The 16263-nt window shown below is 40.9% G+C and overlaps 1 protein-coding gene across 1 annotated transcript in view; it reads right to left on the bottom strand.

Annotated features, from left to right (window-relative positions):
• SORL1 (sortilin-related receptor, L(DLR class) A repeats containing) overlaps nucleotides 1–16263 on the bottom strand; it is a 236220-nt gene that overhangs the window by 159702 nt on the left and 60255 nt on the right. The window contains exon 6 of the mRNA XM_006833925.1: nucleotides 12829–13009. Within this exon, the coding sequence (XP_006833988.1) occupies nucleotides 12829–13009 (181 nt within the window). The remainder of the gene's footprint in view (nucleotides 1–12828; nucleotides 13010–16263) is intronic.

Here is a 16263-nt window from a genome sequence, read left to right as displayed (position 1 = left end):
GGACAGTGAATAAGGAAGACCACAGAAGAATTGATGTATTTGAATTATGGTATTGGAGGAGAATATTGAAAATAAAATACCACGGACTACAAGAAAAACAAACAAATCAATGTTGGAAGAAGTACAACCAAAATGCTCCTTAGAAGCCAGATGGCAAGGCTTCATCTCTCCAAGTTTGGACATGTTATCAGGAGGAACTAGTCATGAAAGAGAGAAATCATACTTGGTAAAGTGGAGGGTCAATGACTCCCAATAAGATCGATCAGCACCATGGCAACAGCTATGGGCTCAAACATAGCAACAGTTGTTAACCATGGCACAGTGACCAGGCAGTGTTTCATTCTGCTGTGTATCGGGTCACTGTAAGTCAGTACTGACTTGACAGCACCTAACAACAATTTTCAATAAGAGGACCATGATAATTTAATTGGGGAAATTTAAACCTTTCGATAAATAGTGCTGGCCAGAAGCCGAGATGAAGACATGGAGAGAGAGAGCAGCTGAGGACGCTAGACTCATGGAAAGGGAAAGACTGTGTGCTGATGACCAGGAAGCAGGCTTGCAGAATGTGCCCTTTGGTTGTTTATTATATATTCTTAAGTGTTTTTGTGTACATTCTCCCCGCACCTCCCCCGCAAAAAAAGCAGAGGGAATAGAATCAAATATTGTTGAATGATGATGCATGGAGGGTACTGTATTCATTGCAATGAAATGATGAGTATAAATTGATGTCCTCCTATGTAAACTATCACTCTATTCACAATAAAAAACTTTAAATAAATAAATGTTGTTGTTGTTAAGTGCCTTCAAGTCAGTTCCGACCCATAGCGACCCTGAACAGGGTTTCCGATGCTGTAAATCTTTACGGGAGCAGAAAGCCTCCTCTTTCTCCCGCGGAGCGGCTGGTAGTTTCGAACTGCTGACCTTGCGGTTCACAGGCCAATTCGTAACCACTACGCTACCAGAGCTCCTTAAATAAATAAATTGTTGTTGTTGTTAAGTGCCATCGAGTCGGTTCCGACCCATAGCGACCCTGTATAGGGTTTCCGAGGGTGTAAATCTTTACGGGAGTAGAAAGCCTCATCTTTCTCCCGCGGAGCTGCTGGTAGTTTCGAACCGCTGACCTTAAGGTTCGCAGCCCGATTCGTAACCACTACGCTACCAGAGCTCCTTACTAAATAAATAGTGCTGGGAAAATTCACAACCTATACAAAAATTAACTCAAAGTGGAACAATGGCCAAAATATTAGCTAAAACCATCAAATTAGTAGAAGAAAATATAAGGATGCTACATTTATGACAAATTGGACTTCATCGAAATTTAATCTTTTGTATATCAAAGTAAATTATCAAGTGACAGCCTACAAAATAAGAGAAAATATTTGGTAACCATAAATCTGATAAGGGTTTAATATCCAGAATATATAAAGAACTCTTTAACGATTCAACAATAAACAAACAACTCAAATTTTAAAAGAGGGCAGAGGGCTTAAAATACACATTTCCCCAAAGAAAATGTTGTTGTTAAGTGTCTCAAGTTGGTTCTGACTCACAGCGACCCTGTATAGGGTTTCTGAGGAACAGCTGATGAGTATGAACCACCAACCTTGTGATTCAAACTGACCTTGCAGTCCAGTGTTTATCCTATTGTGTCATATACAAATAGCAAGTAAGCAAATGAAAAGATGCTCAACATCATGTAATCAATAGGGAAATGCAAACGAAAGCAATAATTATATACCACTTCACACCCATAAAAAAGTGTATTAAAACGACTATAATCAAAAACAAGTGCCATGAAAATAAACAAACAAATCCCTAGTACAGTGCATGTTAGAATGCAAAATGGTGCAGACACTGTAGAAACAGTTTGGCAGCTCGTCAAAAGGTGAAACATAGAATAACCATGTAAGCCAGCAATTCCGCTCCAGAAATAAACCAAAGAGAATCAGAGGGAAATCAAAATGCCCACATAGAAACCAGTTAGCGAATGTTCAGAGCAGCATTATTCCTAACAGTCAAAAGGTAGAAACAACCCAGATGATTAATGGATTTTAAAAATTAGGTATAACCATACAATGGAATATTACTTACCCATTCCAATAAATGAGGTAATGATATGTGCTACAACATGGATGAATCTTAAAACATTAGGCTATGTGAAAGAAATCCATTTATTAAAAAATGCCTAAAATAGGCAATTCATAGAGATGAAATGTAGATTAGTAATTGTCAAGGACTCAGGGAGGGATAGGGGAGTGATTATTAATGAGTATAAGGTTTTGGGAGGCCAATGAAAAGTTTCTGGAATTAAGCTATGCTGATGATTGTTCATTCTTTGAATATACTCAAAACCACTGAACTGAGAATTTGAAAAGATTAAATTTTATGGTATGCAAATTACATCTCAATACAGCTATCATAAAATATTAATACTAATTTAAATTTTATTAGCTTTATAGATTTATTTTAATATGTAGATTTATTTTAGTTTTATTGTGTATATGAGTTTTATGCCTTAGGTTATAAGCATTAGCTTTATTTTTACATCTACTCAAGAAACATTATAATAAAAATAAATTGTCAGTGGTTCAGTTTGGGTCTGTTATCCTAATCAAGAATTCACACTCCTGTGTGTTAAATCTCATCAGAAAGTTCAGAATGCTGAGGTAGTTACATTTTTTTTTGCTATCTCCAATCAACAAGACTTTGAATTAGCATAATGTAAGTCAGAAGCCAGTTTTCAATCGTGGAATTATCAAAATGTGTATGAATAGTGGAATGGAAAACCAGTTTACTCTGTAAACTTTCATCCAAATCACAATAAAAAACTTAAAAATGAAAAATCTAGTTAGAATAGTGAAAATAAAATGGGCTCTCACTTGGGAGAACAGTAGCATCCAACATATTTGAACTGGCCATAATATTTTAAAGCATGAACAGGGCACAATTTAAGATGGTCTATAGATGGCTGTCCTTGATGCAGCACTGTGGGATACAGCACTGTGGGAGAGAGCAAGGTGGGTTTGAACCACAAGGTCAGTGATTCAAACTCACCAGCCACTCCTTGGAAACACTATGAGTCAGAACCTACTTGAAGGCACTTAACAACAACATACATAGCTGCAGGTTAAGCATTGGGCTGCTTTCAAAGTTCAATCCAACCAGCCACTCCACAAGGAAAAAGATAAGTCTACCTGCTACTGTAAAGCTTTATAGCTTCAGGAACCCTATATAGAGTTACTATAAGTCAGAATTGACTCTATCTATGGGTTTTGAGTTTGGCACTGTAGGATACGCACTGAACTGCTAACCAAAAGGTTGGTGGTTCAAACCCACCAGTCACTCCTCAAAAACTCTAATACAGAGTCATTACAAGTCATAATCGACTTGATGGTACTTACAGCACTAAGGCAGATAAGTACACTTCATGTTAAAGAACAAGGAATAAAATGAAAACAATCAAAGGGCATCAGATGCAAAGCACATATGAAATCAGAGCCTGCCCAACAAGACAACAAGAAGTTCTGAAAGCCCTTGTCATCAACTCCAGTCCTGAACTCAAGTGGTTCTCCACTATGCTCTTAAATATGTAACTTTCAAAGAATTGTAATCACTCATGGTGCTGGAAGGAAGCTAAAGACTTAATCTCCCAAAACCAATTCTCTGTGGTTTAAAAATTTACTTCTTGGGAGGTGGTATGAATGGTAAGTAGTCAAACACCTCTCATAATGTTTCTATTACAACAAAGACCCAAAGAATCAAGTGAATTGGAGCTAGATGACAGCTTTAGAGCCCAGAGCATCATAGGCAGGATTGCAGAACTGAACTGGCAAAGTGGAAGGAAAGATTGTATAGAATGTATGGACATGGAGAACTACTGATCACCAGCACCCTGCCAGATGAATAAACAGCACAGCTGTTCCTCTGTGGAAACCCCATAAACTGATGCCGACAAGCAGGCATGCTCCCCACTCTGCACTGTGCCCCACAACCACGTTAAATCAGACACCCATGGACCTGTGGTACCCTCCCACCACCTTCCTTCATCCCCCACTCCACCCTGCACACAATCCAGCAGGTGTCCTGCCCCAGAGCTGGGGGTCCATAGATCAGCGCCTGTCCTGGGGACCCATGGCACCAGCCTCTTCAGGAGGTCATTTGATCTAGGAACTCATAGAACAACGTCATCCTCTCTTCTGCACACCCAACTACACTGGATCCTGCGACTCAGTGGCACTCATTTCTCCATCCAGCCACCTGTGCTGGGGTCCATGGATAGGTGGGCTCCTCTCTTCCTCCCAAACACACATGCTAAGAGCCTGCAGACCTGCATGAAGCACCATTTGTTCAGCCCTGCCATCTGAACCAGAGCATGGGGCAAGGAAGGAACCCATCAAAGAGGATGAAACCACTAATCAGTAGTTGTTGTTAATGTGCTGTGGAGTCAGTTCCGACTCATAGTGACGCTGTACAAGGTTTCCGAGGCTGTAAATCTTTACGGGAGCAGAAAGCCTCATCTTTCTCCTACAGAACAGCTGGTAGTTTTGAACTGCTGACCCTGAAGTTAGCAGCCCGATTCATAACCACTATGCTACTAGTGGACCCTAGTAATCTGGAATGAGGGTCTACATGGAGAGGAAGGACTGTGAAGTGGTGGCTGGAGATGCTGGATCTCCCCCAACCCCCACTCGGGTTTGAGCATGGCAGGAACTCATCCAGAAGTGCCTCGGACCCACACCAAGGAAGGAGAACTAGAGAAGTGCACTCTCCCACCAGCCCCCCGCATCTTCCCAGTGACCAGAGGTGGGCTGCCCAACTCTACCCTCATGAACTCAGTGGCAAGTGAAGCCACCTGGCCACCACTCACCCTGCAGGATTGCTCAGACCACCTATACCCCCAGCAACAACCTGCTGCACTCCACCCCTAGCAGCCTGCATCACATACCTGCAGAAGGATCACCTCAAGGCCTGCACCCTAGTAGTGACTAGGGCAGTCTCGCTGACCACACACTGCATACTTGCAGCCTCTACTGATGGGAGCACATGCACACATGGGCCACATGCCATGCACACACATGGACTGTGTGCCACACACCTTTGGGACACACCAAAAGCAGTGCTTTGAGGTCAATTCATAGCAATAAACATACACATTTAAAAAGAACTAAAATCATTACCTTAACCCAAGAACTCCAACCATTAGGAAAAGAACAGCAAAAAAATGCCTACAGTCCCCAGATAAAAGGAATTAATATTAGAGCAGGAAAACATGAAACAGAAAGGGGAACAAAAAGAACAAGACTAGAATTTGATTCTTTGAAAAGTTCAACAAAATTAGGAGGGGAAATGGCATTATTTAACAAAGAAAAGCAACAAATGAGTAAGAAATAAAATGGGTAACACTACAACAGAACAAAGTGGAAGAAAAAGGATAACAGGGTACTATGAATAATTGTTGTTGTTGTTAAGTGCCGTTGAGTCAATTCTAATTTATAGCCACCCTATGCACAACAGAATGAAACATATTCACAACTGTTGCTACGTTTGTGCTCACTGCTGCTGCCACTGTGCCAATCCATCTTGTTGAGGGTCTTTCTTTTTTTGCTGACCCTCCACTGCACTATTTGTTATTGTTGCTAAGTGCTGTTGAGTCAGTTCCAACTCATAGCGACCCTGTATAGGTTTTCCAAGGAGTAGCCACTCTGATAGGGATCAAAATACAAGATCTTGGGCAGAGTGAGGGAAAAACTTACAAGATTCAAAATAATTTTAAAAGCCCAGGCTTACTGATCTGATAGAGACTAGTGGAATGTCATAGACATCCTTCCAATCTGAAACACAGCATCTACCCCACTATGCCACCCCAGGGGTCACCTTTCATCCAAGCAATAGAAAGGAAACTAGAGTCTGCAATGACACCCTACAGGAATAGTGCTAGACCTGGAAAGCATTTGCCCAACAGCAAAATTTAGAAGATATGAAGCGGCAGGAGAGGAAATGGCAAATTCAAGGAGAAGTAGGAAGAGTGTTGTTACATTGAGGAGACTGTAACTGATATCACAAAACAAAATGGATATAAATGATTTAAACTAAGGTGCTGGGTAAGCTTTTACCCAAATTACAACAAAATGGTCAAAACAAAAAACTCCCCCATACAATTTAGTTCCTTGATTTTTCTAATCTCATTTGGGATTCCCCAAACTCCAGGCATACTCAGAGCTAGGTGATGGTGGTGTGCTGTGGAGTCGGTTCTGACTCCTATCGACCCTGTATAGGGAGGGATAGGGTTTCCAAGGCTGTAAATCTTTATGAAACCAGAAAGCCTCATATTTGTCCTGTGGAACGGCTGGTAGTTTCGAACAGCTGACCTTGAGGTTAGCAGTCCGACTCATAACGCTATGGTACCAGAACTCATAGAGCTGGGTAGACCCTAGATAAAAAGCTACACTTGGATGCCTCAGAACTGTACCAGGATGGCTAACCAACTGTGATCGTTCTGATACTGTGTCAGCTTGATTGAGCCAGGATTCCCAGTTGTTTGGCAGTTTATAGTTAACTCTATGATGATTGGCTAAGAGCAGCGAATCAACTGGAAGGATGTTTCCTTGCAGGTGTAATCTGTTCCCAATATAATGGACATTCAGGAAAGGCTCACTCTCTTTGTGACTTAACACATGGTCAATTCTATAGAATGTTTCATGTGCACTGGAAAAGAATGTGCATTGTGCTGTTGTTGGGTTGAATGTTCTGTACACGTCTATGAGGTCAAGTTGGTTGATTGTGCTGTTTAGTTCCTCTGTAGCTTTGTTGAGTTTCTTTCTGGTTGTTCTATTCTTTTTCGAAAGTGGCATATTAAAATCTCCCACTATAATTGTAGATTTGTCTATTTCTTTCTTCAGTTGTAGTAGGGTTTGCTTTATGTTATCTTGGTGCTCTTTCATTGGGAGCATAGATGTTAATTATGATTCTGTCATCTTGTTCGATTGACCCTTTAACTCATGAGATAGTGTCCTTCTTTATCTCATATGCTTAAAGTTTTTATTGTGTTTTTTTGTTTTTGGTGGGGTTTTTTTGTCTTAAAATATATTGTATCAGAGATTAGTATTGCCACTCCTACTTGTTTTTTATTGCTGTTACCTTGGTATATTTTTTCCATCCTTTAACTTTTAGTCTGTTTTTGTCTTAGTGTGTAAGATGTGTCTCTTACAGGCAACATCTTATCCATTCAGCCACTCTCTGTCTCTTCACTGATGCATTTAATCCACTGACATTCAGTGTAATTATTGATAGGTATGGATTAATTGCTGTCATTATGTTAATTTTTGTGGTGCTGTTCATTCCTTTGTTCTGCATGCCTTCTTATGCTGAGTTCATGTTTTTTGTGCTAATTCTTGTCAGTTTCTTTTTAGTTTTAATGTTTCCTTGTTTTGCTTGGATGTTCATTTTCATGGTGAGTTGTGAAGTATTAATTTTCTTTGGGGTTACCCTATAGTCTATTAAGTTTTCCCTGCATTTAATACAATCAATCTACTCGACCTCCTCACCACCTGGATCTTTGTTCCTATATTTTCCCCTTCTTTGACATTGTTAATATTTTGTTCTTTGGTTTGTCTCCCAGGTTCTCTAAATACATTGCTGTAATTTTGTTCTGTTCTGAACTCTACTGTCAGCTGAGTTCCAGGTGGTATTGCCATGCCTGTCAATCTCTGGTTGTTGTCTGTTCTTGTTGGTTTTCAGTCTAAAGATCTCCCTTTAGGATATTCTGAAGTGCTGGATTGGCTTTGACAAAATCTCTTAGCTTCTGTTTATCCTGGAATGTTTTTATTGCACCTTCGTATTTGATGGACAGTTTTGCTGGATAGATGATTTTGGTTGGTAGGTTTTTTTCTTTTCGAGTTTTATATATGTCTCCCCATTGCCTTCTTGCCTGCATGATTTCTGCTGAGAAGTCAGAGCTTAATCTGATTTGCTTGCCTTTGTAAGTAACACTTCTCTTTTCCCTGGCTGCTTTTAGGATTCTCTCCTTGTCTTTTGATTTTGGAGAGCTTGATTGTGATATGTCTCGGTGATTTTCTTTTGGGGTCTATCCTTCCTGGGGTTCACTCAGCTTCTTGAATGTTTATCTTCTCATCCTTCAAGATGTCAGGGAAATTTTCTTCCAGCAGCTCTTCAACTATCTCTTCTGTGGACTTCTGTAATTCTTCCTGTTCTGGAATGCCAATAATTCATCAGTTATTCCTCTTCATGTTATCCAGCATGAATCTTAGACTCTCTTCAAATTTTTTTATCCTTTTTTCTGCTTTCTCTTCTATCTTAGCAGTATTGAGAGATTTGTCTTTCAGCTTGCTGGTTCTGGCTTCCATCTCTTCAATTCTATTCCTTTTCCCTTTCAGTGTATTTTCCATTTCTGATATTTTATTATTAATCATCTGGACCTCTTTTTGCAGGTTTTGAATTGTTTCCAATGCTGTATCTATCTTGTTTGATTGATCCTGTAACACTTTCCTGACTTCTTCCTTATTTTCCTCCACCCCTTTATGGAGCATTTGAATTTGTTTCCATATCATTCTTCTGAATTCCTTCTCAGGCAGATCCAGAACTTGCTCTTCTACTGGAAAGTCTGTGTCTGCTTCCAGCTCATTTGTCTTAGTTACTTTTTCTGTTTTGGGGCATCTGTTGAGACCTTTAATTGTGTTTTCAGTAGTTATGTGGGTTTTTAATGTTTAAATGAATGTATATTGCAGTGTTGTTAAGCTTGCTGAGTGTCTCCTGGTGGATGTGATCTGGAGATTGGCTTCCCTTTACATGTGTAATGCCTAGCAGCTGGTATTGACTCCTACCCAGATGGTGGGATATTACAAGGTATGCTTGTAGCTTGGCTTTATGAGAACAGTTGCTGTCTCTTCTTGGGTAAGGTAGGTGGAGAAAGCTCCCATCCCCAGGAAAAGAGTGAGACCAAAAGGACCAAAGACAGAAACAATATAAAAGCAGAGACAGAAACCACCAATTAAAAATAAAAATAAAATCATAGTGGACTGTCCAGTAGATTTTGCTGTGCAGGCAGGGATAAAGGGTCCCACCCAGGTCAGCTTTGGGGCTGGGTTCCAGAGTCAGATGTCATAAGAAGCAGCCTGCAGGATTCTCTCTGTGACATGGGAAAACTGTAGGTGCAATGCTGGACCCTTTTAGGGGTGTGCTCCTGCCTGCCTGAAGGTGTCTGGGCTGGGCAGTGAGGGAGTAATTGGAGTGAAGTGGAAAGATACGTCGAAAGCGAAAAGATAAAGATGAAAAATCAGTCACACCTCTCCCTCCAGATGCGCAGCTCCGTGGGTTCTAGCACTGGGTCATTGCCTCTAACTCTGCTTGGCTGTGTAAGGCTCACTCTCTTTCCCACTGGATCTGGATTTCAAATCTGGGTCATCCTTCAATCTCTGGTTCTTTGAACCTGAGCCAGTAGCCTGCTCTATTGTGTGTTTGCCTGCTAGGTCTGCCTGCCAAGTATGCCTGCAAAACCAAATGCCCAGTGGAAGGCCCTGCACACTTGTTCTTGTCACCCTGGCTCATGAACTCCATGCAGCCAGGCCTTGGTCAACAGTCACCCTGCTGCCGCCCCAGCTCCAGCACCAAGAGCCTGCTCTGTGTCTGAACTTGTGATTCCTACCTTCTGGGCCTGCCCACTGGTCTTGGTTAGCCTGCCTGGACTTGAGACTCTCCAATTTCTACAACTGTGTGTCTTTCCTTGATATAAACTTCTCTTTATATATATGTATATATGGTGTAGTGCTGTAGGATAATGCACTAGACCACAAGGTCAGTTTGAACCACAAGGTCGACAGGTCAAACTCACCAGTCACTACTCAGAAACTCTATACATGGTTAGAACTGACTCAACAGCACTTAACAACATATATATACATATATACATATATACACATACATACATTATGAGCAGCAACAATATATATTATATATAGATGTATAAGGTCAGTGGTTCGAAACTTCCAGCCGCTCCGCGGGAGAAAGATGAGGCTTTCTACTCCCGTAAGGATTTACATCCTCGGAAACCCTGTACAGGGTCGCTATGGGTCGGCTCCGACTCGAAGGCACTTAACAACAACAACAGATATATATGATATATACACCCATACACACATGTATACACACACACATAGGCACACATATACACATATATACTAACACATATACACATTGATTATATATCTCAAACTACTTGGTGATCTAGTACATTAACCCACAGAATCATACCAAGCAGGACTCCTATGTATGTATGTATATGTATATATATGGAGTCCTGGTGTGGCGCTGTGGGTTAACGTGCCAGACTGCAAAGCCGTTTGAACTGCAAGGTAGGCAGTTCAAGCTCACCAGTTGCTCCTTGGAAACCCTTTACAGGGTTGCTATGGGTCGAAACTGACTCAATGGCAATTAACAACTATATATATATATACACACACACATTACGAGCAGCAATAATATATTATTTAAATATTATATAAAAGTTGCACTGGTTTTATTTCTCTAGAGAGACCAGCCTAAGACACCAACCAAGACCAGATTTTTGTTGTTGCTTATCCTGTGGTTTAACATTCTAATGCAATTAAAAGGAGGAAATTACCCATCATAACACTTCCTGCCAGTTGTGTTTCTTCTCTTATCAACTCATATTTTTAACAATTTTTCCTACATATAACACTGAGTTTCTCAAACTTGGTTAACTATTGGGCATGCCATTAGTGCTCATTGGGAAAAAAAAAGACATTTTGGTGGTACAGTCTACATTTGTAACAAGTCCTCTTAAGTTATTCTGGGCATTTGCAGGCCAATAATTTAATACACCCACTGAAAAATAATCAGCCTATGCTTTTTTAAATTCTAAGGCAGAGATGGTATTCATCCAACTCTATTGTACATCTGGGTTATGCCAAGTATTGTGCAAGATACTGAGTTCAGTATCAATTATGAAAACAGATATCCTGCCACTGGTCAAGAATATTGGAAAACTCATCACATAATCTTTAAACATTACACCAAAAATATCCCCTTAAGTCTTCTTACAACCAAACAACAGTTTAGCTTAACTTCCTTGAGCCATATGCTCTTTAAGAAGTGTATGTGGGATCAAACTGACAACAGCAACTTGAGAGATTAGACAGGAGGCTTAGGGGTTAGTGGATGTGTGCTCATGGGAGAGAAACAGCTCAGAAGAGGGTCAGAATGGTCATACAACTTAAAGAATGTCATCAAAGTCACTCAACGGTACTTGCAGAAACTACTCAATTGGTGTTTGTTTTGCTGTGTATGTGCTCAACAACAAAATTAAATCATATTAAGAACAAAAAAAACTCACCACAGACACACTGGAAGTCAGCTATGTCTGGAGAGCAACCATGGCTGTTAGTGGAAACAGTTTAACTGTATTGTTGGGTATAAGATAAGTACAACAGTTCTCTTTCTCAGTCTTGAATCAGACAAAAAGTAGAACACATTAGGAGGATCAGTCTCTGTGCCTTAGAATCCAGAAAGTAAAATCAGACAAACAAATTAAGGCCTGAGAACTACAACAGAATAGACCACAAAACTTGTGGAGAACTTGAGACAAGTTCATCATTTCCCAACATGACATCACATGGGCATTCCCTGTCCAAGGTAATTCAAGGATGCTTGTGTTCTTGGGATGCTCTGTGGGTATGTGTGGAGGGGTAGGGCTGGGGGATGGGAAAGAAAGAAGCAATCCAGTGTCTATGGGTCAATATCAACAGTCTGAGAGATCGCCATTGGTTAGCGGTTTCATAAAACAGCTTCAAAGTAAGTCATGGAGAAGCTCTCTTGCTTTTAGCCAACCACATCACCTCTTTTCATTTAAACCTTACTCCTTGCTTTCTCTGGTGAGGAGGAGCAGGCAGGTCAGCTCTCTACCCTTAAATTCTAACAAAAGGGCTGACCTCCTTCTGCCTGGCCTGCTACCAATCATATAAATAAATGAAAACTAAGGCTAACAGTGACAAAAAAGTAGAGCAGTCTCTCAAGAGCCTAAGTCAATGACTGCCATTAAGAAAGCCAGCCTGTAGTGAAAGCCCTCTTATCCCCACCCCCACCTATCCCAGGAATGCAGCCAACCTGCTCTTAGCCAGGCCTGTTTTTATCCTTTACACAAAGGCAATAAAGAAAGAACTTGATGGTTATGAGGCAAGTCCTGCTATATAATCTACACTGGTTCTAAATGAGCAAGCCCTCAAATTCAGCATCTGGCTCCAACACATCAAATCAGGGGAAGATTTTCCCAAAGGCTGAGAGTTAAGCTACTTACTGACAGCTGGAAGCTTAATTACTGCTTTTCTTTGAGAATTAACTTCTACTAGCCAATGACTACACATCCTATTATCCTTGTAAATTAACATGTGCCTAAAAATCTCAAAGAGATCAGCCTAAATTTAAAGGAAATTGGGCAATGGGATTAAAAAAAAGAAGACGGAAAAAAAACCACTAAGCTCCACCTCTCCTTTCTGTGTTCTTTTAATTAGGATTTTAACAAAATAATGTGTTTATCAAGAATGCCTGACCATCATGTACAACTCAATTCCTAAGGCCTCAAAACACATTGAAAAAGCTGACCTCAAGTTCCCAAACCTCACAGAACCTTCCAGGCTCTTCAGGAGTGTTAAGAAATTTCCAACTCACCCTCCAGTCAAGTCCCACAAGGCATATCATTCAAATCCTATTTGTAGAGACTCACCTGTTTTATCACAGAATGACAAACCTCAAAAAGGAAAATCTAAAGTGTACTCTTTAGCTTGTTCAACTTACCACCACTTTGGTAGCAAACATGTACTTGTCCCGAAGCTGGAAGTCTTTCACTTCCTCGAGAATCACTTCCTGGTTTTCCCGGGACTGGAAGAAGTCTGTACTTCGGAAAACTGTAGAGTAACCAGAAGGTTCATGCCGTTCAATGTAGATGGTATTTGGCTTGTCATACGGATCAATTCCCCTGGAAGAAAATTGAAAGTAGTTGTTACATTTGCATATTTAACAATTTGAGACATGAAGGTTTTGCCATGCAATCAACCAGATGTAGGGCCACGAAGGTGTGACCTACAAATGATATTCTTTGGCTCAAGCACGTGCCTTTGGTGCCTCCTTCACTTGGTATAAATCAAAAAACAAATCCACTCACTGACTTATAGTGAGCCCACGTAGGGTTTCCTAGAATTTATGGGAACAGACCCACAGAGCAGCTGGTGGTTTTTAACTGCCAACTGTGAAGTCAGCAGCCCAATGCTAAACTCAGAGTGCCACCAAAGCTCTTCTGGCTTGATACGTTGATATTGTTATGTGCCATCGAATCAGTTCTGAATCATCGCAACCCTGTATGGTTGGCAGTTCAAACCTACCAGCTGCTCCTTAAAAACCCTTTATAGGGTCACTATGAGTCAGAACGAACTCAGGGGGCACTTAACAACAACGCAAGTTTTTCAAGAGCAGATGGTGGGTTTACACTGCCAACCTTGAGGTTGCCACACCAGTTCTCTTTGCTTGACATGCTGTTGTCAAATGCCATCGAGTCAGTTCCAACACATAACAACCCTCTACATACATACAGAGCTCCCTGTTCAGGCTGCTAGGTTTAAACCACAGACCTTGCATTTAGCAGTCCAGCGCTTTATTCTACAGTGCCACACCAAAGAAACTGACAATTGTAAAATGCTTTTGGATGTTACAGTCATTGTTTCAAAGTATCCTGGGTATGCTGTTGTTATGAAGTGCAGTCGAGTCGATTCCGACCCATAGCGACCCTGTCTAGGGTTTCCAAGGAGCAGCTGGTGAGCTTGAACCACCAACCTTGCAGTTCAAATGGCTTTGCAGTCTGACGCATTAGCCCACAGCACCACACCGGAACTCCTGAGCATACCTCAGACTGAGATGAGTATGGCTGAGACTTAGATGGGCAAACGTCAGTAAAGATTGAGGTATTAAGTTTAAGAATAAAGAATCCATTTGCCTTCAACAATGACTTGCTTGAGGCTTCAAAAACCTTCTGGCTCAAGCTATGGATGAACCTCAGAAAAATAAAGGAAATTTTTCCCCCACTTGCTGTACTCTCAGAATCTCAGAATAGCACTGGAGGAAACTGCCTTAAGGGCCTTTGAACCTAACCTTTCCAATGGGACTTGTCCTTTTTCATATCATTCGTTCTCTGCTGATGTCACTTCTGGGTGTGTGCAATCTGATGTCACTACCCATTAAATTTCAGCTCACGAGATCAATGGCTGCCTCTGAGCGGGGGGGTGGGGAGGTCGGAAGAGCACGGAGCATTTTTAGGGAAGTAACACTATTCTTCTCTATGATACTGTAATGGTATAGCCCAAACCCACTGTCATGGAGTCGGTTCCAACACACAATCATGAGCATTTGCCAAAATCCAGAAAATGGTACAACACAAAGAGTGAACTCTAGCATAAACTATGGTCAATGTTGTTGTTAAGTGCCATCAAGTCAGTTCCAACCGATAGGTACCTGTATAGGTTTCCGAGGAACGGCTGGTGAGCTTAAGCCACCAACCTTGCAATTCAAACTGACTTTGCAGTCCAACACATTAACCCGTATTGATTATTGGTTCATCTATGATAACAAAAGTATCACAGGAATGCAAACTGTTCATAGGAGATGTGATGTACAGGGGTACAGGGGTGTGTGGGAACTCTATTTCCTGCACAGGTTTTCTGTAACTTAGAACTGCTTGACAAAAAATCTGTTAAATATACATCCTACTCATCCTCTGAGGACAACTTCAAGCCTCACCACCTTCCAGGAAGCAATCCTCCAAAGTGTTCCTTCTTCCCCCAGTACTAGCAGAACTTCTCAGCAACACTCAATTTCCTGCCTTTTCTACGAGTTTTAACACCAGAGAAGTTCAGAAACTGCTTTGGTTGAGTGGAACTGGAGAATCACTTCCATTATTTTATACAGTAACACTTCTTATACATGGCATTATATTGTTCACCATTATGTGTCAGCTCTAAGAGAAAGTATAGACGCCTTTAAAAGCCTTGTCTTACATTTGTTTTATATTCTACATGGTTCCTAGCTGAATCCATAATTGTTGCATTGGACCATTGGACCATAACAACAAAGCCTATTCCAACGTTGAAATGAAGAGTCACCAAGTCAAGCAGCCTCAGAGGAGAATCTCTAGACTCCTGTTCCTCTAAGTTAGGCCCCAACCAGCAGCTTTAATGACAAGTAATCCACCCCAGGTTTTCCAACATTTGCAAAAACACAAAGTCCAGAACAAATCATTCAGGCAAATGGAAAAAATCTTCAGGAAAATACACAGTAAGGATGAACAGTGAAAAATACATGAGAAACAGCAGAAGGACTCACTGATGCAACAGTCTTTGGAACATTCCATATGTACAACGGCATTAAGAATGAGGGTAATGATACAAAAAGTCCTAATATGTACTGTCAGAAACATTTTCTAAAAAAAAGAAGTGGGAAAGAAGGAATGCAAGAATGAAGAATGAAGAGAAGAGAAATAACCAACAACCCCACACACACAAAAAAAAGGAGATCAAGAGACTTTTGACAACAGTGAAGACTTGACTTCCGCCCAGCAATCTGGTGTCTTACTAACGCAATGGAGGAACCAGCACCCTAGTCCTAGGGTGGGAGATAGCTATTCTTCATCATCTCAAGTTGTGTGCCTGTGTGGGTAGTGGCATGTTCTCTTCTTTTCCACAATTAGAAGTACTGATTAAAGTACTTCCTGTAGCCTGGAGGATATGCAAATTAAAATGAGGCTGCTTGGTATTTTGAGATGGTGGGGAGGAAGGAACCTTAATACAGATATTTTCAGACCCAGCTCACCTCTATTATTCCTTCTGAGCAAAAGCAGCCACAAGCATCTAAAGATAGAAAGAACTGTGACTTTCACAAGCCAATTCTCTTTCATAATCCATATTTTTCTAAAAAGCCAAACTTTAACTTCCAACACATGGTGACTCCACATGTGTCACAGTGGTAGAGTGTGCCATAGAGTTTCCACCATCTGATTTTTTCAGAAATAGATAGCCAAGCTTTTCCTCCAAGGTACCTCTGATGGGATTCAAACCACTAACCTTTTGGTTAACAGTTGAACATGTTATCCCCTGCTCTGTGACACTCTGGGACTCCCAGAAGCCATATAAAAGGACAATATCTGTGCCTCTCCTTTCTGAAAACCCTCCCTTGTCTTGCCACTCT

The sequence above is a fragment of the Chrysochloris asiatica genome, unplaced genomic scaffold, assembly GCF_000296735.1.
Source record: "Chrysochloris asiatica unplaced genomic scaffold, ChrAsi1.0 scaffold00008, whole genome shotgun sequence".
In the NCBI taxonomy this organism is placed as follows: domain Eukaryota; kingdom Metazoa; phylum Chordata; class Mammalia; order Afrosoricida; family Chrysochloridae; genus Chrysochloris; species Chrysochloris asiatica.
Note: the sequence above shows the minus strand (reverse complement) of the source record. Positions and strands in the feature narration are given on the sequence as shown.